This window comes from Phyllobates terribilis, unplaced genomic scaffold (assembly GCF_046119375.1).
Source record: "Phyllobates terribilis strain yellow unplaced genomic scaffold, ASM4611937v1 Scaffold_4__5_contigs__length_816908805, whole genome shotgun sequence".
Lineage (NCBI taxonomy): Eukaryota > Metazoa > Chordata > Amphibia > Anura > Dendrobatidae > Phyllobates > Phyllobates terribilis.
The window spans coordinates 815,001,388-815,027,779 of NW_027362764.1; the positions used below are offsets into that span (position 1 = coordinate 815,001,388).

General features: G+C 48.8%; 1 protein-coding gene across 1 annotated transcript in view; it reads right to left on the minus strand.

Annotated features, from left to right (window-relative positions):
* LOC141264746 (alanine aminotransferase 2-like) overlaps nt 1–26,392 on the minus strand; it is a 137,953-nt gene that overhangs the window by 105,768 nt on the left and 5,793 nt on the right. Inside the window, exon 2 of the mRNA XM_073677008.1 lies at nt 21,616–21,746. Coding sequence (XP_073533109.1) covers nt 21,616–21,738 — 123 coding nt within the window. The 5' untranslated portion in view covers nt 21,739–21,746. The remainder of the gene's footprint in view (nt 1–21,615; nt 21,747–26,392) is intronic.

The following is a 26,392-nucleotide window of genomic DNA, read 5'->3' on the forward strand; positions in this document are numbered from 1 at the left end:
CAGCGAGTTGGGTGAATTTATGTATGTCCATGTGAGAGTTGAATAATAAATTAATAAGATAATTTGTCTGCCTGTCCGTCTGTCTACTAGCTGGCTTTATATTACGGAGTTGGGGCAGCCATTGCTGTGGCCATCTTGGAGGGGCAGTACACTGTCCTAGGGCTGTTTAGGGAGGCAACATTGGGCATTCCCAGAGGGTAGTGAGCACTACAGTCCCCATAGGTTCTGTACTAACCCCTAGGTAAAGCAGGCAGCTGTGAGTTTCATCTTGTATGTATGTTCATGAGAACCTCTGACTGACAAGAGTGGTGAGTAACTGACTGCGAGGGATAAATTAACACCACACCACACCGCACCACATCTCCCACTACAACTCCCATCCTCCTGTTCCCTCTGCCCTGAGGCCCTGCTCCACCTGTGGGGAGTAGTACCATCTTCTGCTGCCAAGACATTCCGCCTCAGAGGACTGAACGCAGCGCTGGTGGAGAATCACCAGGCACCACAGGTGGCGTAGTCATTACATCCACTCGATCAACACCAAACCCTGATAGCCCATTAACTCTTTTAATGTGACGGCCCTGGGCACGGAACGGGTCCAGGCCACGACTGCAACCCCCCAAACATCTGACCCGGCTCCGAGTACCCCCATCTCCCAGGGTGGGCTGTGAGCGTCACATACTTGGCGTAGTCGGCAGGATTGCGTGCCCGCAGCAACGGTAGAAGATTGCCCATTGCTACCAGGTACTGTGCGCCTTTTACCACAGACTGTCGTTTTCCACTTAAAATGGCACCCGCCCAAGAAGAACGGACGCCATAATGTGCAGAAAGGACAGCTTCCTTGCACCTCCTATTGTCAGGGTAAAAAAGAATATGTATTTTTCCACTTTTATACTTTTATACGCTTTGCTTATGTACTAACCACCATTTTGTGTCTTATAACAATAAGCTTTCCTTGCTACGTGTTACTTAGATCGAAATTTATGTTAAGATGGTGCCGGTATCAGCCAAGCACCTGTTTCAGAGAAATGAAACCAAAACATCAACTGACTGTTGTCTGCCCAGAGACTGAGTTAAGGAGACGTGGACCAATCAGGAGTGGCTGGATACTAGACATTTATGGCTTACCCCGCCCCGAACACTCTCTTTCCCCTCCCCATTATGTAGTGTATTTAAGTTTGTGCATGCGGAAATAAATTCAGAACATTGCTGAGATCGTGGCTTGCCAGTAGCCTTCTGAGCATGCTCTGAGTTTGAACCAGCTTGTTGTCTGACTCATTCTTTGAATGGTTGACCCATGCTCATAGCCTTAATTTGGAGTGACTGGAGGACGAGTGGAATGTCGCTACGACCCCGACAAATGGCTCCCAACGTGGGGCGTGGCTAGCGGTACGCCGCCCTCTCGGATCCATATTGCTGACTTCCCTGGTGGTGACCGCGGCGGCTGAATTTGAGGCCTGATCAACCTCCATTGAACACGGTAAGTTGAGATATATTTTATATGTTTCACTTGCCTGTGTGTCAGCCGCAGCGGTTCCTGTGGGATTATCAGTTTGGATCTGGGTGGGTGACCGGTCGAGTGGTGAGACCTTGGGCGTCCCGCGCCACGTCCCGTACCAGCAACTGTGAGACCGAGTGACGTCGCATGCCTGCGCGTGCTCGTGTGCACACCACCTCCTCCTCCCCCGGTCACTGTACTTTTCTTAGATAGCTGCCTCCCGTGACTGATAGTCGATTCCAAGCCATCCCTAGATTGTAGTGTAAGGAAGAAAGAATCTGTGACGAATTGAGGAGTGCTCTTCGTCTACCACAGAGACTGCTGTAAAGTCAAGGTTAGGAAAGGAGATAGATTGAGGTGTCTCTCTATCTCATCAGTGTATTGAGGTGTGCTCTACACTGACGGGTGGTGACCTGTAATCAGGGTGCCGTGGTGAGTCGCACTGTAAAGTCGCCATTCAAGGTTAGGAAAGGAGATAGATTGAGGTGTCTCTCTATCTCATCAGTGTATTGAGGTGTGCTCTACACTGAGGAGTGGCGACCTGTGGACTGCACCAGTGATCTGAGTCGCGACAGATCATTGCATTCTATAAGAAAATGTTGCGTATGTTCAAATCTGAAAGGCTTCACAAATTGCCGGATGGTGCAGTGGGAGTTATCCAGCTACTAGAGTCACGGGAAAGCAAGGAGGCTGTTAAGAATGTTAGGAATCTGTATTAAATGATAAGACTACCCAGTACGGGCAGACTTCAGCCTTCAGTGTAGAAGGAATGCGTTATACAAAATAAGGGATGTTGAGTGATCAAGGACTCCTGCACCAGGCTCAAGCACATCTTAGAGTAGCGAATGAGTTAAAGGTTGAGGGCTGGAAAGAAGTAGATGGTGAGGGGGGAACAGAGAATGCCGAGCCTTTGTTCGGATACATGAAAGCTGCAGAATGTGATTTGTTATGTGACCCTAAATTGGCCGTAACCCCGTTGATGCCTGTCACTACACCGAGCCCTCAGCCACCACCCTATAATGGCGCCGACGCTAAATCATCGGAAGGATGGACGTGTCGTATGTGCGAAGAGAAGAACCCGCCCTGGGCGAAGTTCTGCTGTGTCTGTGGGGCGGGCCGCCCATGGCACGATGCCCAGCCTGCCCCCAAGAACAATCCCACTCCCACTCCAACTCTTCCCCCCTCCTCCCTCCAACGGCCATCTTACTACACCTTTCCCTGCCCCCAAGAACAATCCCACTCCCACTCCAACTCCTCCCTCCAACGGCCATCTTACTACACCTTTTACTTGTTGTGGGAGACCCGGGAAACCCCAATCCGGCCTATATCCGCTACTAGATCCGTCCGGTGCTTATTACCAGCCGCCAGCACGGGTGGAAAAGCCCGCAGTCCCAGAGCACCCATCTGAAACTAATGTGATACCCTCTGCTCCAGTCCACGATGCTGAGGCGCTCCCTCTGTTCCCCATGGGGGTCGCCCATAACTCTGGGGATATCCTCCTCAACTCCCCAGAATTTCAGGCCAGACTGCTCTCCCTCCGCCAACATACTGTTACTCAAGACGATACGGAGCCAGATGAGGGATGGGCTCAAGATACTCCAGCCCCCCCCCTTTACCCCATACGTCTCCTATGGCATCCTCCACCCCACATTCATTGCCCATACTCCGGCCCTTGCTCCAAGCAACTGCTGAAAGAACACCACCCCCCAGCCCCTCAGAAGTCTGGGACCCCTACCGCTCCCGGAATCTAGTAGACCCATCAGGACGCCCTGTTACTCTGTCAATAGGCTATGGTGACATCCTTACACATCGGGTGGGGGCCATAGTCAACCCTGCAAACACCCGTATGAGCCATGTTGGAGGATTGGCTCGTAAAATTGCCCTTGCTGCTGGTTCCACTCTGGCTGCAGAATGCCAGGCTCACTTAGCCGAAAACGGAGAGCTTTCAAAAGGCCAGACCTTAGTCACCCGTGCGGGTAGACTGCCCGTTGATGTTATCATACATGCAGTGGGTCCTATTTATGACCCCCAGAACCCCGAAGAGTCACGTTCCACTCTCACATCTACCATCCGTTCAGTACTCCTTCATGCAGGAAAATTGAGTCATCAGGATATGCCCAGACGCACTTTAGCGATACCACTTATATCTTCTGGAATTTTCGACTACCCACTCGGGCCGTGCATGGAGGAACACGTACTAGCCCTCAAGGAAGGCATGGAGACTCTCCCCCATGGATTCGACTCAATACGCATTGTATGTGTCCGTAGTCCAGCAGTTCATGCTGCTATGCCTTTGGCCCTTAAGCTACTAGTGGCAACCTCCTCCCCAACACCGATACCTAATGCGGTTCTGTTGCCTGAAGAATCCTCCCTAACTGCCACCCCAAACACCACCAAGGAACATGCGACGCTGCCCGGTCCTCAACAAGTTCCTGGACCTTTAGGGATGATCAAATATCAACCCTTTACCCCAGTACAAGTAGACACTCTGGTCTCAAAGCTTCCTGATCCCGATAAATCTCCCATGCAGTATGCTAGACGCTTGGACACAACCAGAGCCATTTATGGTGCAACCTGGGCTGATTTGGCAGGTATCACATCTGTGAAGGCCAAGGAATATTTCTTGCCTACTATCGAAAAGGCCATGGATTCCATAAAAGCAGGATCCCTTAGTACGTATGAATCCGGCCTAGAATACATGAAACAGTTAAAAGCCTGGGCTCAGGATCGCTTGTCAGATCAAGCTGGGTCTGTACAAGATGTTCAACAAGACCCTGATGAATCTGTGGAAAGATATGCTGCAAGACTCAGCATGCATTTTGAGGATCTCGGATACAGTCAAGACGCAGGCCGCCCTTTTGGTTCAGGCCCTAGTAGATGGCCTACAAGACGCCCTCAGAGATGAGGTTCTGAGGGTACGCCCCGAGATCCGTTCTTCTTCTTTTAACGACGCGGTGGACATTGTCAAAGCTTTCCAAAAAGCCATGCTAAAAATGGAAAAGGATACTAAGCCAAAGAAGAAAGCCGCTCCTGCCATGGTATATCAAGCTCAAGAAAGCTACCCACCCCCTGGCAACCAACATGGAATCAAGTGGGTAATGGTTAAAGGCACAGGTGATGATACTCCTCCCACATATAGAAAACAAGACAGAAGAAATGACAGGGGGCCACCTAGAGACAAGAGACAATCTCGTGATTCTGAAGGACGCATACTGTGTTGGGAATGTGGTAGCCCTAATCACATTCTCAGAGACTGTCCAACCCGCAGACAGTACCATGACCGCTCGTTTCATGACGGTCCACACAACCATGGACCTTCCCGTGAACCATCTCACCCACGCCAATGACGGCCCGGTCAACCAGTGTCCACTTTCCCGGCTACGCACCCCACGGCCGCCTGTGGGACTGTCACTTTACAGGTGGACCATCAACCATTAAAATTCCTGGTGGACACTGGGGTGGCCACATCTGTCATTTCTTCCACACAGCTCCCTCCCTCGGTATCCCTATCACCGGATACCCTCACCTGTGTTGGGGTGGAAGGCCAACATACTTCCTCCCCACTCACAGTCCCTGTGTCTGCAGGACCATTCACTGGAGTACTCACAAGATTCTTGGTCTCAGAAACTTGCCCCGTTAATTTGTTGGGAGCTGATCTCTTAGAGCGGATGAAGGCAACTATTACCTTCGGAAGCCATGGTATGGAGCTTCTTCTGCGAGATCCTCATTCCGAACAAGGGACTGAAGATCGCTGCGTTCTCAAAGCCTTCCCTCTCATGATGATGACCATACAACCTCACACTCTTCTTGATACCTCACAGTTCCCTCACTCTCTGTGGTCCAGCGGGCCAGAGGACGTTGGCCTCCTGCAGGTTCCCCCGGTCCAAGTACACCTCAAGCCTGGACACAGGTACCCACGGTTGCCACAATACCCCCTCAAGGCGGCACAAGAACAAAGCTTGGGTACCCAAATCGCTTCCCTCCTGGAGTCAGGAGTCCTTGTCAGATGTGTATCTCCATGCAATACACCCCTCTTTCCTGTAAAAAAAAAAAAGAAAACCGCTCCGGGAGAGTCTCCAAGATACCGGTTGGTTCAGGATCTCAGAGCCGTCAATGCAGCTACCATTTTAGAAACTCCAGTGGTACCCAACCCAAACACCCTCTTGTCTCAGGTGCCTCCAACGGCCACCTTGTTTACGGTGTTAGATCTGGCCAACGCCTTCTTCAGTATACCCTTGCATGAAGATTCGTGGTTTCTTTTTGCATTACCTTTCAAGGAGCACAGCTTACATGGACCAGGACTCCACAAGGAGCCCAGAACTCTCCTAACCAATTCATTCATTCTATGAAGTCTATTCTGGAGCCATGGGTTCAAGATAACCCTCAGGTCACTCTTCTACAATATGTGGATGATCTTTTACTCTGCGGCACTGAAGAAAATTTGCCAGAGATGTCAACATCCCTTCTCTGGTTTCTTCACTCAGCTAACTGTAAGGTCTCGAAAGGCAAAGTCCAATGGTGTCTGCCCAAGGTCATTTTCCTCGGACATTGTATATCACAAGGTGCTAGACATCTGACTGAAGAAAGAAAACAAGCCATCATGGATATCACCTTCCCAACCACCTACTCCGCTATGCAGACTTTCCTTGGCCTCATCACTTACTGCAGGCAATGGATCCCGGATGCCTCAAAGCTTATGCAACCCCTGTATGACTGTCTTAAGGACGAAGACTCCGTCTGGCTTCATGCTGAAGATCCACGTGTCTCTCACCAACGCAGACTATGTTTTGACCGCCTTAAACAGGCTGTTGTCTCTGCCCCGGCCTTGGGCTTACCAGACTATACTCAGCCATTTCACCTCTTTGTCTCTGAATCGGAAGGTCATGCCTCTGGAGTTCTAGCACAACGCTATGATCATAAGTATCGGCCTTTAGGCTACTACTCAGCCCGCCTGGACCCTGTCGCCCGAACTGCCCCCACGTGCCTTAAAGCGGTCCACGCTGCTCATATCCTCCTTGACAAGTCAGCTGATATCGTCCTTGGACATGATCTAGTTATACAGGCTGGCCATGATCTCTCGGCTGTTCTGCAACAAACATCTCCGAAACATCTAACCAACCAAAGACACCTGCGGCTGCAGTGTTCCCTATTGTTGCCCTCCAATATAACATTTACCAGATGTCTGACTATCAACCCTGCCACTTTGCTTCCACCTTCTAGGGGGGAAGATGAACAGGGTGAAGGTCCATTGGTGGAACCTCATGATTGTATAAAAATTTTGCAGGAAGAGACTTCTGCTCCAGAGAATATGGTGGCACATCCGCTCGCACACCCTGCCTTGCATCTATGGACTGATGGATCCCGTTTCGCAGACCCTCAAGGGAAGTTCCACACGGGATATGCTGTCACAACAGACCTAACAGTCCTCAAGGCTGAAGCTCTACCACCATACATGTCTGCACAAGAAGCTGAACTTGTAGCTCTCACAGAAGCCTGCCACCTGGCAGCTGGAACAACGGCGAACATATATACCGATTCTAGGTATGGACATGGAATTTGCAATGATTTTGGACTCTTGTGGAAGTCTAGAGGATTCATCACAGCTGCAGGTACACCAGTGAAACATGCCTCATGGATTAAGGCTCTAATGAAGGCCCTGGAACTACCCATTCAGGTTGCTGTTATCAAGGTCAAGGCTCATGGAAGACTAGATTCCAGGGAAGCCAGGGGCAACCACCTAGCTGACCAAGCAGCCAAGACTGCGGCAGTGGAGAATGTGTCATCAAAGTGGCAGGAAAAGGAAGAAGAGATGGGGGAGACCCTGCAAACCGTAGCTGTGGCGCTCACTAGAGCAAGGGCCAAAGAACAGCCGGCGGAAGACCATACAAGTCCAGCGGAGACACGAGTGGAATCCAGGGGGGTCAGGATGCCTGAAGAAAAATTGTGTGAAGAGCAAAGGAAGACCCCCCACTGAAGAAGTCAAGCAATGGAAAGCGGCGGGAGCCGTGCTGGCAGGTCGCAAAGATTTAAAGGTCGACTCAGCTCTTTATCAAGTGGACGGAAAACCTTGCTTGCCCAGGCGCATGTACTCAGCCATGGCAGCATGGGCTCACGGGCCTACACACAGAGGAAAGAATCAAGCCTTGGCATGTATCAAGAAACTGTACTTTGCACCCGGAATCTCTTCCACTGTGACTGCGTACTCAAAATCCTGCTCTGTCTGCGCTACCTGCAACCCAACGTGTACGGCACGGGTCCCTCTCCAACACCTGGCTAAACCAGACTACCCTTGGCAGAGAATACAAGTCGACCATATCCAAATGCCTAAAGCAGGAAAATAGGAGTACGTTTTGGTAGCCGTGGATATGTTCTCAGCCTGGCCCGAGGCCTACCCGGTTGTCAACATGACTGCTAAAGTCACAGCCAAGAAACTGATCACTGAAATTGCCTGCAGATTTGGAGTTCCCCAAGTCATAGAATCGGATCAAGGACCAGCTTTCACAGCAAATATCTACAAAGAACTTTGGAACATGTTGGGAACAGATTTGGGCCTCCACACTCCATACCATCCTGCCAGTTCAGGCAAAGTGGAGAGAATGAATTCCACACTCAAGACCCAGCTCTTGAAAATGACCTAAGATCATCCCCTCCCCTGGCCCGACCTACTCCCTATAGTATTGTATCATATCACACACACTCCTCAGGCCAAACATGGGCTGACTCCCTATGAAATTTTGTTTGGGACCCCACCCAAGATAGGAGAGATTAGGCCCCAAGAGTTGTCTGAAACACATGATAGAGTAGTAAAATTTGTGATTGCTCTGTCTAAAGAATTGACTAACACCCGCTCTCCAGTATCTGCTTCTCTCCCAGAATCCACAGGTGATGCGGTACATGATTTCACCCCAGGCGACCTGGTGTACGTAAAGAAGTTTGTCCGGAAAGACTGTCTCCAACCCAGATTTGAGGGCCCCTACACTGTGATCCTGACTACTCCTACAGCTCTGAAGCTTGAGGGCAGGAGCACCTGGATTCACGCCTCCCACTGCAAGAGAGACAGAACGAGTCTATAAAAGATGACTACCTTCTTCTATATCCTGTCCATATGCTTACTGTCTGTCCCAGGGTGGACAGCTACCACATTCTGGGTAGATACTCACGCAAAAATCCAGACGTATCGATTTGATTACTGTGACATAGTGGATTGTGCAGGAATGACATGGTACTGGTATAACGCTTGTGCCCGAGGAACGTTTTATCTCTGTGTAACCCGTCCAGGAAACGAAAATTGCTATTATTGGTCAGATGTGGGGTGGAATACGGGAGATACTGACTGGGAATACAAACCAAAGGAAGCTGTAAACAGGAAGGACCGAGAAGGGAGATCTCTATTAACCCGAATGACCCTGAGCACTGGATTTATAGATAAGGTACAGTGGCCACGTAGACCAAAATGTTCATGGGAAAAAGACTGCTTCCCTTTATATCTGAATCTGGAGAACCCTCAAACAGGAGATTTGGGGAAATATGTTTTGAGTAGCTACAATGGTGCTATAAACCCTGGTCAAGGAATAATAGAGCTAAAAGATATACAAACAAAACCTACACCAGCCCCTTTGAACACAAGTCAATCTAGCGGAGGTGTTATGCTGCAAAAAATGTTAAACGAGGTCATTCCCATCCCAGGGCTTGGGTGGGAAGAAGTTTTCTCCATAGAAACCCAGGTAAATCCCCGTAAAAATCTATGGTTAGAATGGGTACGGTACAATGTTAGAGCCCAGAACATATCCGTAAGTTGCGTGGCCTGTGCAGCCGCCAATACTCATCTGTACACCCATGCTTTCCCAGCTGACCATAATAGTACCCTCTGCTTATTAAAGTTGCTGAAAAATAAAGTAGACGATAGCTCTTGTCCTGAATACATTCCCCTGGTTAGCTCCAAGGCAAAAATTCGGACCCCAGGTGAAGTAACAATAACCAAAGATAATTATACATGCTATTCCCCTGACAACTCTACCGGTCGTTCTTTAGGAATTTTCAAAGATAGTTTCTGTCAGACTAACGAGACTGTGGACACTGATCTACTAAGCAATCATTCCAGATATATATATGATAGTTATTGGCTCTGTGGGGATGGACGACTCAGACCCAGGCTTCCCACCACCTGGACCGGACAGTGCACCCTAGTAAAATTAGCCATGCAATTCAGAATCCTGCCCTGGAACCCGGAAACAACTCCTGAACTGACCAGGAAAAAGAGAAGTCTGGAACAGCTGCATATGAGCTATGCAGAAGACCCGAAGGTCTATATAGACTCTATAGGAGTCCCTAGGGGGGTCCCAGATGAGTACAAGGCCCAGAATCAAGTAGTTGCTGGATTTCTCTCTCTCATCCCGGCTATACAGATCAATAGGAATGTAGATTGGATAAACTATGTCTATTACACTGAACAGAGATTTATAAATTACAGCAGAGATGCCTTCCAGGGCATAGTTGAGGAACTAGGGCCCAATACAAGGATGACTCTTCAAAATAGATTGGCAATAGATATGATTCTTGCTGAGAAAGGTGGAGTATGTGGGATGATAGGGGAAGAATGCTGCACATACATTCCCCAGAACTCTGGAGTGAATGGGAAAACCGTGGAAGCTCTTCGAAGGATAACAAGTCTGGCAGAGGAAGTGAAGGCGAACGCAGGGGTAGATACCTCCTTCTTCTCAGATTGGTTGGGAAGGCTCAAGGGATTCCTCCAGCAAGCTTGTCTAGTGATAGGAGGTCTATTAGTATTGGGCCTGGTGGTCCTATGCTGCATAGTCCCCTTATACAGGAAAGCTATAAACAATGCTGTTCCAACCTCCGGGACCTTTTTGAATCAAGAAACCACATCTCTGTTACATGATGATACCAGTAAGGAAGACATGGAGAAATACACTCCTTTAAACAAGCCTGACCAGACCCCCCATGATAGAGTCCAATTGAGAGATCTAGTTTAGGGTCAGTTGGAAGAACTCCATGTGTCATTTAGGGTAGGGCTCAATTGTTTGGGGGCGTCCCATAAGGGGGCAGCTTCTAAAATAATTGGGTGAAGAAATCCACCTCCCCTCTCCCCACACATGGACAGTCTCAAAGGCCCCGAAGCAAAGGAAAGCTTAGTGTTTAGGGGGGAATGTCAGGGTAAAAAAGAATATATATTTTTCCACTTTTATACTTTTATACGCTTTGCTTATGTACTAACCACCATTTTGTGTCTTATAACAATAAGCTTTCCTTGCTACGTGTTACTTAGATCGAAACTTATGCTAAGATGGTGCCGGTATCAGCCAGCACCTGTTTCAGAGAAATGAAACCGAAACATCAACTGACTGTTGTCTGCCCAGAGACTGAGTTAAGGAGACGTGGACCAATCAGGAGTGGCTGGATACTAGACATTTATGGCTTACCCCGCCCCGAACACTCTCTTTCCCCTCCCCATTACGTAGTGTATTTAAGTTTGTGCATGCGGAAATAAAAGCAGAACATTGCTGAGATCGTGGCTTGCCAGTAGCCTTCTGAGCATGCTCTGAGTTTGAACCAGCTTGTTGTCTGACTCATTCTTTGAATGGTTGACCCATGCTCATAGCCTTAATTTGGAGTGACTGGAGGACGAGTGGAATGTCGCTACGACCCCGACACTATCGTGGGCCTGGCTCCCCCATGGCGCCAAAAGAGCAGACCGCCCCTTCCATTAGAGACAGTCCGCGAGGTAATGTCCGTCAAAGCGGATGGGATGTCCCTGGGAGTGACCGTCAGCCAGCTGCCCTGGAGCCGCCCCGAAAAGAGGAGGAGACGAAACCAACAACAAGGTGTGGCCGCATCAATCCTAGACACTCCGCACAATGAAGCAGCGATGGACGCCGCCGTCCTCCAGAGCTGGTCCACGAGCTGCCACCTTCCTAAGAGTGAAGGGAATATGTCTAACCCAGGAGGAGGTCGAGTTCCTCCGAGGAGAAACCCCGGACTTGACCCGGAGGGTCGAGGAGGCCCAGAGACTGGTAGCCGCGCAGTGGAGGGAGTCGGTGCTGCAGAGGATCCAGGCCCGCCGCCAAAGCTCCTCATGTCGGTCCGCAGAGGCCGCAGCCCAGGCGGAGGAGACTCAGGAGGCCGTGCGTGACCCAAGAGCGGGTAAGATGGAAGTCCCCAGCCCGCGCGCGGAACGCACCGTATCCCTTGTTGGTGTCCTGCCAGCACCCCCGTCCCCGGCTGCGATCATATGGGAGCAGCTATCGGCTCTGGACACTGAGGCCCAAGCCACCGCCATCACCGGACACCTGCTGTGCCTCCCGACTCCTGTCCCAGGGAGTTCTGAGTTTCACGGGGAATCCACCTGCCCCAACCCGGACTGGTCCTTGCTTACAGAGGACCTGCAGCAACCTCTGATGTTGCCGCTGCCTGCGCCCCCGGTTGCCTGCCTGGCAGCGGAAGAGATGGCTTGGGACTACCAGGGGGGGGGCGACCTGATGGGCTTCCCCCAGGAGACCTGGGCTGATGCGCGTAGGAAGGAGTTCTGCCTAAAGCAGATCCTCCAATATGACAAGGAGCGGCGGGAGAGGAGGATCTGCTGCGAGCGCCTGGAGGTACGCTCCAAAGTTGCAAAGTCCAAGGCCCGCCAGGCAGAGGCTGCTCGTCCAAGCCCTCGGGAGGAAGGGCTGATAGTCCGCTTCCACCAGGAGGCGGGATGGGGCTTCATACGGAGTCCCCAGTTTAAGAAAGACATCTTCGTCAACCGGCGGGACGTCAAGCCACAACTAAAGGAGGGACACCCTGGTCGGAACCTCTATCCGGGCGATTTGGTATCGTACACTCGCCATCATGGAGTGCGTGGCTGGTACGCCCTGGACATCCACAGGGTGTTCAGCTGTGACGCCCCCACGCGCCTGCCAGTAGAGGACCGGTCAGGCTCTGTAGGGAGAAACGAGCCTTTTCCCAAGTGGGGATACCTGGACTAAGCAGCCCCGGAGGTTGCACATCCCTGTTATTTAGTTACCTGTTGCACGTATTATGTTGTTTTTCCTCCCTGCTTAGAGAGACACTTGTCCCTGCGGACTGGCAGTAGGCAGACTCTTACTTGTATATAGTTTGCATCTTTTTAGGTGCTCCCTATTGGTTTTATGCAAAACCGCTTCATTACTACCTCAGACCTCAGAAGCAAAACCTGTCTGGAGTGGCTCTCTGGGAGGTCCAACTCGGGATCTTCATACCCGGCAGCCACCCCAGGGCCCACGTTGAGGGTTTGGGACAGGTCCCTCAAGCTGCTGAACTGACGTTTTTTCTACTGTATTTTCTAACAGTCTGTCTATATGCATAATGTCTCTGTGATGTTTTATACTTTTGTACTATTTGAAGTTTGCAACGTTCAAGAAAAAGTGCCTCCCATATTGGGAAGATTGTTGTATTGTTATGCAAAATTTTAAAAAGTCTGTACCATGCTTTGCTCTCATTCCAGCCCGCGGACGTGCTGTGTTTCACCAGGGGGGAATGTGGCGCCCATGAGGGTTCAGTCGCCACAGGGGTACTGCACCTCAGACTGAGGTGTGGTATCTCCTCTCCGAGTTAAGGAAGGGGCATCTATTTTGACCCCACTACATCCATCCAACACTACACCTCTCTCACCTGAGGGGGGCTTTAAGGCACCAGGGTGCTGCCCCAGCCGGGATAAGAGGAGATGGGGGGAACCAAAGATAGGGGGAACCATGTAGTGGGTGAGGGTGGAGGACGCACTTTAGTTACACCACAAAATTCATATTTAATAAACGGCCATCTTGGGCTTATGTTCTTTGATTGTGATCTTCATCACTGAACGTGGCTTTCTGTGTGAACCTGCAGCTGATTGAAGACACACGGTCCTCGTGCTCTGGCCTTGAGGCGAGGAGCGGGCTAGAGTTAACGTCTGTCTCTACCCGGTCAAGGTCCCTACCTAAGAAGGCCTGGAGGGGAGCAGAGGAGACAAGCTCCACAGGCAAAAGGATCCCAGGGGGATGCAGACGGAGCGGTATACGCCACCTGTCCTCACTATTCTGGCCTAGTCAGAGGGATTCCTGCTGCAAAAGGGGTACCGGCCCCCAATATCTGACTCTGTCACTTCAAGTCTTAGTTGGAGAAGCCCAGAGGCTCAGTGGATCCCACCAGGTAACGGACGAAGCGGAGTCGCCACCCGTACCCTTGTTCTGTGCATAGACCAGAGGGAGACCCGGCCTTAGTATACGCACCACACACGGACAGGAGAGGACCTAGTGGGAAAGTCTAGGAACACTCTGGTACGGGGGTCCTGATTAATGCACCTGAACTACCCAGAGTGTGCTGAACCCCTTACTGGGGGCCGCAGCACGCCGTGAGGAGCAGGGAGAAGCCTTGCAGCTGTGCATTCTACCGTGAGTAAAGCTTGGAAGACTACCCCTATGGCCTCCGGTCCTTTATTAAAGCGCGGCACTGCACCACACCGCACCACATCTCCCACTACAACTCCCATCCTCCTGTTCCCTCTGCCCTGAGGCCCAGCTCCGCCTGTGGGGAGTAGTACCATCTTCTGCTGCCACGACATCCCGCCTCAGAGGACTGAACGCAGCGCTGGTGGAGAATCACCGGGCACCACAGGTGGTGTAGTCATTAAATCCACTCGATCAACACCAAACCCTGATAGCCCATTAACTCTTTTAATGTGACGGCCCTGGGCATGGAAAGGGTCCAAGCCACGACTGCAACCCCCCAAACATCTGACCCGGCTCCGAGTACCCCTATCTCCCAGGGTGGGCTGTGAGCGTCACACATATGTGATGAAAAAAATTTGCATGTCTTTAATCTACCCTGTCTTTTACTCTATTCCAGCCCGCTGACGTGCTGTGTTTTACCAGGGGGGTGTGTGGCGCCCCTGAGGGTTCGGTCGCCACAGAGGTATTGCATCTCACCCAGAGGTGTGGTACCTCACTCTCAGGTAAGGAAGGAGTACAGCTCAGGACCCTAACACCTGCATTCACTACACCACATTTCCGGGGGACAGAGCGACATTGCTCCTACGGGAGAGCACAGTCCCTGGTCCCTGGCTGGAGTGGGGGGGAACCACCTGGAGAGGGGGAACCATGTAGTGGATGGGGTGGAGGAAGTAGATCAGGGGAGCACTTGACAGGAAGCAGTATAAAAGAGGGAACCATCTTAAATCAGGGTTCGTTCAGTCAGAGGAGAAGAAGTGACAGGAGCAGAGGCTGTGTATGAGCTCTGCTCCAGAGGCTGGCCTAGCCAGTGAGGCCCAGGACTGAAGGAGAAGCAAGGAGGAGAGGGAGCAGGAAAGGCTCCAGGAACAAGAAGCGAGGGGACCTTAGGGGTACGGGCCGTGCAGAAAGCCACCCGTATGCCCGCTGCTACCAGGAGGTAGAGGGGTGAGGCCAGATAAGGGGAACCGGTCCCTCAACTAGTGGAGAACTGCAAGGCTCAACTAGAAACCGGAGGCTGCAGCACTTTATGTACCGTTAGCTAAAAGTCCACACCAGTCCCACTAAGAAGGTGGCCACACAGGACCCAGGGGACAGAACAGACGTCGCCCGCCAAGGCCCGAGGGTACCGGATTGGAGTCACTAGGTGTGAGGTGCAGGGAGAAGGCCAGAGAAAGGACACACAGAAGGGGGGTCCTGCTAAGTACTCTGGAGCTACCTGGGGGTGGACTGAGCCCCTCACTGAGTAAACACAGGACGACTTGGGAAGTAGTGATCTGCAGTGATGACTTGGAGTGAAATAACTGTGAGTAAAGGACCTGAGACTACATCCCATTGACTCCGTGTTTATTACTGACTCCCTGCACAATAACCACCATCATCCACACACACTGCCCTGAAGCTAACTCATCCTGTGGGGAGTTATACCATCATTGCTGCACAACCACCAGCTTCAGAGGACTGTTCCGCAGCGGCGGCCCCTTTAGCCGCACTCCACAGGTGGCGTAGTTGGACATTAATAAAACCTATACACACAAACTCCCCTTGGATTGACCGCCCTGGGTCACGGACCGGGTCACCGCCACAGTGACTACAACTCCCAGCATCTACTGGCCCGGCTCCGGGTACCCCATGGCCCAGGAGGCGCGTCAGAACCACGGCTTTAAATTGTAGGCCTGTAATTTACTAATATTATTCTACACGGAGACCTAGTGTGATTAGCTTCACCGACACGCTGCAACAGAATGGAAAAGGAGGCCAATATTTTCCACGTTCAGTTCAAATTTCTGGATTTTTATCACTGAAATATGGAACAGATCTGGCTTGATTCTGCCGTGAGCAGAAAATATGGTGTACTCTGGATTGCTTTTTAAATTTAAGCAAATAACCAGGATTAAGATAAAAAAAAATTGCCTTTTTATTAATTATTACAGCAGCAGCAGACAGGACGTTCAATGGACCCTCTTGTGCTGTATCATACACTGCAGTCGGCCACATACACTGCCTGCCTGCCTATCACGGATTATATGCAGCTGGATTAGTCCTCAGAAGGACTGTTAGTTCAGATGGATATAGATAGATATATGTTGTGGAATACCTATACTAACTATAAACAAGCAAATCTCTCCCTGATGCAGCAGCACCTCTCCCTACTCTACCTGATTCCGGGGTAGACTGTGACGAGCATGGCTGTGCCCGGTCTTATATACACCTGATGATGCTGTGCGGCCAGCCAATGGCTACAGTATTACAGTATGTGGCAGGCAATCCCTGCATGTTCATTGGCTCTCTAAAGAGTGCCAAACATGCGAGGGGACCCAAGTTCCTGCCCAAGCAACCCGGAAATGCTCGTCGAGCACAGTGATGCTCAGGCGAGTACCGAGCAGTGGCGAGCACATTCGCTCATCACTAGTCATGATCTGTCAGGGGCGACATGATCCTGATTACTCACTACGTAGCTATCGGCAAGTGACCAGTCAGCGTATGGCGTACACACCTCCGGATTCCAATGCATGGGATATGTGTATACGCCCCCGTACGGTCACTGCCAGCTTCATGATAGCCCACTTAATATTATTTACTGCCACCACCGATCAAGTTTAAAATATAATACAGACCTGATCGGACGCCTGCTTTTTGGTAGCGTGTATGGCTTCGGGGGATGGAATGATTACAGGACAAAAGAAACAGGACTATTAAATTTTATATTTAATTCAAAAGGGAGGCAGTGTTTATGAAAAATATACAAAAGGTTTTACAAAGGGAGACATTACAATACAGAATATACAGTTACACAAATAAAATGGGATTAAAGAAGAACTTACTATATGGATCGCAGAGACAATTCAGTTTAGCTGGAGGGAAGGCGCTCCAATTTGATTTGGCCGTAATCAAACAGGACCCCTGCTATATAAAATATATACTCCCGGCATGAGTATGGACCCATCTTCAGCTGGGTCTTTTATGCCGAAGGGGGAACCTGCCCACATAGTCCCCTGTGATGACCTCACGTGGGTGGTCTCTGCTCTTTATGGTTTTCTTAAAATATCTAGTTTCTCTGATAACTTCTCGCTGGTTGATCTCAGAAGCCCGAAAGTGACGCCACAAATTTACTTTTCTTTAGAGACTAGACATGACGTGACTGCGGTTGGTTATCTGTGTACTTTTGCATTATAGCTCACTGGAGGGTCATACAGCTACTGAAAATTATGCATATTGTTCCTTAGCTGACCCTGCCGCTAAAAATGTGTCCCATTATTGTCGGAAATTTAGAACTTCCGATATTCCATATTTCGTGTCGTGCCGGCCAGACTGTAGATTTCTGTTATTCAAAAGGGGGATGCTCTGGGGGTGAGAGAGAATTCTTTTGAAGCCAGGAACTGCGTCCTTCTCACCTAAGTGTATATTTATCACAGGCCTGTGCCACTTGAGTTTGCCACCTCTCCTGTGTGCTGCGATTTGCATAGAGTTTCTTTTACACTGACAGATGGTCGATAAGGGAGGGGGGAAGAGAGGGTCTTTCTTTGTACTGCTATTTGCATATTAGCCATTTCTCTAGAGCGTCAGCTCTTGGTCAGGTGCCAAATAGTATAGGGGGTGGGGGAATGAGGGGTTTGGAGGAATCCTTAATATTTTCTATGACATGTGTAAAGACAGCTCCATACCAAATGTGGAGCAAAAATGACGCCAAAAACTAGCCAGAAATTGAACTCCCCTATCAGAAAGGAACACCATGCAATTTAACAATATGAGAACTGAACAAAGTTGCTAAACTCTTAGCAGTTGGGATCTTTTGAAGTGGAACCAAATGAACCATCTTACTAAAACGATCCACCACCACCCACACAACTGTATCACTGCCAGAGTTGGGCAGATCGATGACAAAGTCCATAGACAAATGAATCCAGGGCTACTACGGAACCTGGTTAAGCAAGAGAGAACCCACTGGGGCCTGACGAGAGGCTTTAACCCTGCCACTGACTCTGCATTTGCTTTCATATTTCTTCACCTCGGCACAGAAAGACAGATCGACCTCGGGTTGGCTGAGAACAGAAGCCATGGGGAAAGCTGTCTTGAGAGCAGAAAAAGCATTTACCGCCTCGGCTGACCAAGGAGAAAAATCTGTTCCCTTCTTGGTCATGTCATTTAAAGGCTTGGCTATGAACGAAAAGTTCTTAATGAACTTCCCATAAAAATTTGCAAAGACAAGAAATCTCTGCAACGCTTTCAGGTTACTTGGTTGAACCCAATCAAGGACCGTTTGCACCTTAACAGGGTTCATCCGAAACCCCGATGCAGAAACCATATGTCCTAAGAACTGGACCTGCTGTACTTCAAATTGAAATTTCTCCGGTTTAGCAAATAAATGGTTATCAAGTAGAAACTGGAGAACCTGTCTGACTTACGGTGCTCCTCCTGAGTACGCGAGTAAATCAATAAATAGAAAGGAAATGTGTCATCTGTAACTTTAGGCCTTTTAGAGATCATTTCATCTTCAACTTGCTTAACTGTTCACAATAACAGCAATTTTGACCAGGGGTGCCCAAACTTTTCCATGTCACTGTATGTGTATTAACCAAGTAATTGAATGACGGATGTGTCAAGAGATTATGGGTGAATCAAGTGTGACAGACAGTCGTTCTGGATCTGGCTGTAGAAGGTCACTGCGCTTGGCATTGCAGACACCTTCTTGATCCTCTCATCTCTGTAGTGTAGTAATATCCTCCTTCCTTTAGGACCCAGCAGCGACCCCCACCTTCTGCTTTTAATTGGCACACCCTTGCTTGGTAGTTAAAAACTCTCAGTGTCTCCAGAGATTCGCCAGTGATAGTTCAATGTTCCTCTGTCCATGTCTGGACTACTGGTAGTTGGCTAGTTTCTTCTTGGACTTCCTTTGGAGGACTGTTGGCATTATCTCTCTGGCTCTGGTGTCTTCTCAAGCTAAGTGTATCCCCTTTGTTTGTTTACCTTGTTGTCTTTAGTTACAGTGAGACCTGACTAGTGTTCACCCTGTCCCCTCCCTACCTATGGCCTAGCTCTGGGGACATTCAGGGATTAGGTTTCCTGCTCAGCGATAGGTGCGGAACCTATATAGGGATGATAGGATAGTCAGGGTGATATTAGATCTGCCTAGGGGTCTCCACTCCCCCTTTCCCTATTTCTTGGGTCCCTTGCCCCTCTTCCTGTTGTTGTACATTTGTTCCTTCCCTCACCTTGTGTGACAGATCTAGTATGGAATTATCCGAGGTGTATTATATGTGACATGCAGAAGTAGTGCTCTTGCTTCAATAGCATCCAGCAACTATTAGAAGTAACACAAGCACAGGAGACAGGAAGTGTTGTGCTCCAGAAGCATCCAGCAACTATAGGGGTTAACACAGTAACAGGAGACAGGGAGTGTTTAGCAGACCCCAGGGGGATTGTGGGGATGTGTTAACTGTCTGGCTGGAGCAGAAGAGAAAGGTGGTGTGTTATCTGTATCTGACAGAAGGCAAGGGAACAGAATTCAGGTCAGGAGGGAAGCTAAACACAGGTCAGATAGACTCCCTGAGCTAACAGTGCGGAGTATTATCGGGCAGAAAGATAAGGACTGGAAGGATTTGCGTCATAGGGATCATCTCCCTCATCAAACCCTCCCCCTCTCCATCTCCATGCAGGATAAAGAATGCTGTGCACTATTGTGTCCTTGTGAAGGAAAAACTTGTTGTTGTGTATACATAGAAGTGTGCTGCTAAGAGATCTAATCTGTGCTGAATTATGCTACTGAAGAGACTGACGTTACTGTGCCTGCTTTAATAGACTGTACTGTGGTGAAGCCTGTTGCTTCAAAGAGTTAAATGGTACTGGCCGTACTTGATTAAACTCCACTGTTCAACTGTTTATGAAGACTCTTGTCAGATGTGTCTGGTCAGCAATTGAATCTATCGTGTGCCTGAGATAAATTGCAGCCTATGGTCAACCTGGGTAATGGTTCCTCCAGGATTCCAACAAATTCATGAAACCTGTCTCGCCCCTATCTGAACCTAGCGGCGTGCGTGTATCATATAGACCTTGGATGATGGATGACCACTAATGATGGGATGTAGGTGAGCACTGATGATGGGATATGGATGTCCACACTAAGGGCCGGGTATGAGTGACCACTACTGATGGGGTGTGGTTGTCCACTAATGACGGCGTGTGGATGATCACTACTGACGGGGTGTGAGTGTCTCGACACCAATGGCACGATGTGGGTGTCCACACTAAGGGCAGATGGGTGAAGAAGGTAGAAAGTCCCCTCATCGACACTGGACTTAGGAGACAGAAGCCCTCGTGGTGGAGGTGATACCATTTAGAAGAGGATGACATTGATATAGAAGGGTTGAGATTTTTCTCAGCTCTATATTTTCTTTATGATTTTTCAAGGTTTTATATTTGGTCTAATATTTTCTTCTCATGAGATGTTCTGAGAAATCTGTGTGTTATGGGGAGTTCACGGGGAAAGGCCTGACAGCTAAGAGTGACCATGCCATAGTCCTGAAACGGGGCGGCCGGTGGAGCGTCCAATGGGAACTGTGCATGGAGCGTTACTGGTCTGTAAGTGGTAGAAGAAAACGGGCAATGAGCAGAACTGCTCCACTGGTCACCAAGAGGGCCGAGTCCCATGATTAGGACTCACTGGTGATCCCGTAATCTCAGTTTGGGTCACAACAAAACAGCTACAACATTATATTGTAGAGAAGATCCAGTATCGAATATTATGGAGAAGATCCAGTATCGAATATTGTTGGAAAAGATCAATAATGTTATATAGTGGAGGAGATCCAGTATCGAATATTGTTGGAGAAGATCCATAATGTTATATAGTGGAGGAGATCCAGTATCGGATATTGTTGGAGAAGATCCAGTAACTTTATAATAAAAGGAGAGTCAGTAACTTATATGGAGGAGATCCACTGTCTTATGTTTTGGGGATAGATTCCCTATCTTATATTTTGGAAGGAGATCCATTATCTAATATTGTGGGGGGAGATTCATTATCTTACACTTTGGTTGAGAGATCCACCATTTTTTATTGTAAAGGAGATTTAGTATGTTTTATTATGAAAGGTGATCCAATATTTTATATTTTGCAGGAAATGTAGAATATTTTTTTGTGGAGGAGATCCAGTATGTTTTATTTCAGAGTAGATGCCATATCTTATATTGTCGGGGAGATCCAGTATGTTATATTGTGAAAGAGATCCAATAGGCTTTATTGTAGAGGAGATCCAGTAGATTATATTGTGGATGAGGTCCAGTATGTTCTGTTGTGGAGGAGATCCGGCATCTTATATTATGTGGGGAGATCCAGCAGGTTATATTGTGGGGATTTATTATCTTATATTGTAGGAAGAGATCGAGTATATTATATTGTGGGAAAGAACATATTATTAAAGAAATCCACTATCTCACATTTTAGGTAGAGATCCACTATGCTGAATTGATGGATGAGATCCAGTATCTTACATTGTGAAGGAGATTTAGTATGTTATATTGTGTAAGGAGAGCCAGTGTGTTCTTTTGTGGAGGTGATCCAGTCTGTTATACTGTGCAGGAGATCCAGTACCTTATGTTGTGTGTGTCGGAGTGGGAGATGGGATGTTTTCTTACACTGTGATCATGTATTCGTGTTACCTGTACAATTTCCCTCTGGATCTCGGCAGCTCGGACCGCGAGGGATCCCAGGATCGGGACCTTGGCAGCTCGGACGCTCTGATTCATTGACTCCAGAGTCAGCAGCTTCTTCCGGGGCGTCATGGTGTGTCCTACAAGAAGCAAGATGGCGAGAAAGAATCAAGATCCTAATCATGATACACCCGACACCCCAAGATTATCACACCCGACACCCCAAGATTATAACACCCGACACCCCAAGATTATCACACACCTGACACTCCAATATGATTACACACAGGACACCCCGATATTATCACAGACCCGACGCCCCAATATTATCACACCCGACGCCCCAATATTATCACACCCGACGCCCCAATATTATTACACCCGACACCCTAAGATTATCACACCCGACACCCCAAGATTATCACACACCTGACACTCCAATATGATTACACACAGGACACCCCGATATTATCACAGACCCGACGCCCCAATATTATCACACCCGACACCCCAATATTATCACACCCGACACACCAATATTATCACACCTGACACCCTAAGATTATCACACCCGACACCCCAAGATTATCACACACCTGACACTCCAATATGATTACACACAGGACACCCCGATATTATCACAGACCCGACGTCCCAATATTATCACACCCGACGCCCCAATATTATCACACCCGACACCCTAAGGTTATCACACCCGACACCCCAAGATTATCACACCCGACACCCTAAGATTATCACACCCGACACCCCAAGATTATCACACACCTGACACTCCAATATGATTACACACAGGACACCCCGATATTATCACAGACCCGACGCCCCAATATTATCACACCCGACACACCAATATTATCACACCCGACACCCTAAGATTATCACACCCGACACCCCAAGATTATCACACCCGACACCCTAAGATTATCACACCCGACACCCCAAGATTATCACACACCTGACACTCCAATATGATTACACACAGGACACCCCGATATTATCACAGACCCAACGCCCCAATATTATCACACCCGACACACCAATATTATCACACCCGACACCCTAAGATTATCACACCCGACACCCCAAGATTATCACACCCGACACCCTAAGATTATCACACCCGACACCCCAAGATTATCACACACCTGACACTCCAATATGATTACACACAGGACACCCCGATATTATCACACCCGACACTCCAAGATTATCACACCCGACACACCAATATTATCACACCCGACACCCCAAGATTATCACACCTGACACCCCAAGATTATCACACCCGGCACACCAAGATTATCACACCCGACACACCAATATTATCACACCCGACACCCCAAGATTATCACACCCGACACCCCAAGATTATCACACCCAGCACACCAAGATTATCACACCCGACACACCAATATTATCACACCCGACACCCCAAGATTATCACACCCGACACCCCAAGATTATCACACCCGACACCCCAAGATTATCACACACCTGACACTCCAATATGATTACACACAGGACACCCCGATATTATCACAGACCCGACGCCCCAATATTATCACACCCGACACACCAATATTATCACACCCGACACACCAATATTATCACACCCGACACCCTAAGATTATCACACCCGACACCCCAAGATTATCACACCCGACACCCCAAGATTATCACACCCGACACCCCAATATTATCACACCCGACACACCAATATTATCACACCCGACACACCAAGATTATCAAACCCGACACCCCAAGATTATCACACCCGACACCCCAAGATTATCACACCCGACACCCCAATATTATCACACCCGACACACCAATATTATCACACCCGACACACCAAGATTATCAAACCCGACACCCCAAGATTATCACACCCGACACACCAATATTATCACACACCTGTAGCCCAATATTATCACACCTCCGACACCCTAATATCATCACACAGACACCCCAAGATTATCACACCCGACACCCCAAGATTATCACACCCGACACCCTAAGATTATCACACCCGACACCCCAAGATTATCACACACCTGACACTCCAATATGATTACACACAGGACACCCCGATATTATCACAGACCCGACGCCCCAATATTATCACACCCGACACACCAATATTATCACACCCGACACCCCAAGATTATCACACACCTGACACTCCAATATGATTACACACAGGACACCCCGATATTATCACACCCGACACCCCAAGATTATCACACCCGACACACCAATATTATCACACCCGACACCCCAAGATTATCACACCCGACACCCCAAGATTATCACACCCGACACACCAATATTATCACACCCGACACCCCAAGATTATCACACCCGACACCCTAAGATTATCACACCCGACACCCCAAGATTATCACACACCTGACACTCCAATATGATTACACACAGGACGCCCCAATATTATCACACCCGACACACCAATATTATCACACCCGACACACCAATATTATCACACCCGACACCCCAAGATTATCACACACCTGACACTCCAATATGATTACACCCGACACCCCAATATTATCACACCCGACACACCAATATTATCACACCCGACACCCCAAGATTATCACACACCTGACACTCCAATATGATTACACCCGACACCCCAATATTATCACACCCGACACCCCAAGATTATCACACACCTGACACTCCAATATGATTACACCCGACACCCCAATATTATCACACCCGACACCCCAAGATTATCACACACCTGACACTCCAATATGATTACACACAGGACGCCCCAATATTATCACACCCGACACACCAATATTATCACACCCGACACACCAATATTATCACACCCGACACCCCAAGATTATCACACACCTGACACTCCAATATGATTACACACAGGACACCCCGATATTATCACAGACCCGACGCTCCAATATTATCACACCTGACACACCAATATTATCACACCCGACACCCCAAGATTATCACACACCTGACACTGCAATATGATTACACACAGGACACCCCGATATTATCACACCCGACACCCCAAGATTATCACACGCGACACACCAATATGATTACACACAGGACACCCCGATATTATCACAGACCCGACGCCCCAATATTATCACACCTGACACACCAATATTATCACACCCGACACCCCAAGATTATCACACCCGACACCCCAAGATTATCACACCCGACACCCTAAGATTATCACACCCGACACCCCAAGATTATCACACAGCTGTAGCCCAATATTATCACACCCGACACACCAATATGATTACACACAGGACACCCCGATTTTATCACACCCGACACCCCAAGATTATCACACCCGACACACCAATATTATCACACCCGACACCCCAAGATTATCACACCCGACACCCCAAGATTATCACACCCGGCACCCCAAGATTATCACACCCGGCACCCCAAGATTATCACACCCGACACACCAATATTATCACACCCGACACCCCAAGATTATCACACACCTGACACTCCAATATGATTACACACAGGACACCCCGATATTATCACACCCGACACCCCAAGATTATCACACCCGACACACCAATATTATCACACCCGACAGCCCAAGATTATCACACCCAACACCCCAAGATTATCACACCCGACACCCCAAGATTATCACACCCGACACACCAATATTATCACACCCGACACCACAAGATTATCACACCCGACACCCCAAGATTATCACACCCGACACCCCAAGATTATCACACACCTGACACTCCAATATGATTACACACAGGACACCCCGATATTATCACAGACCCGACGCCCCAATATTATCACACCCGACACACCAATATTATCACACCCGACACACCAAGATTATCACACACCTGACACTCCAATATGATTACACACAGGACACCCCGATATTATCACAGACCCGACGCCCCAATATTATCACACCCGACACACCAATATTATCACACACCTGTAGCCCAATATTATCAGACACAGGACATCCCAATATTATCACACCTCCGACACCCTAATATCATCACACAGACACCCCAAGATTATTACACTCGAGACCCCAAGATTATCACACACCTGACACCCCAATATCACACACAGGACACCCCAATATTATCACACACCCGACACCTCAATATTATCACACACAGGAACCCCCGATATTATCACAGACCCAAGGCCCAATATCATCACACCCGACACCCCAAGATTATCACACACCTGACACCCCAATATCACACACAGGACACCCTAATATTACCACACACCCGACACCCCAAAATTATCACACCCGAAACCCCAAGATTATCACACCCGAAACCCCAAGATTATCACACACCTGACAGCCCAAGATTATCACACACAGGACACACCAACATTATCACACCAGACACCCCAATATTATCACACACCCGACACCCCAATATTATCACAAACCCGACGGCCCAAAATTATCACACACAGGACACCCCAATATTATCACACACCCAACACCCCAATATTATCACACCCAGGACACCCAAATATTATCACACCCAACACCCCAATAATATCACACACCCGACACCCCAATATTATCACAGACCCGAGACTCCAATATCATCACATACGACACCACAAGATTATCACACATCTGACATCCCAATATTATCACACCCAACACCCCAAGATTATCACACATAGAACACCCCAATATTTTCACACACCCGACACCCCAATATTCTCA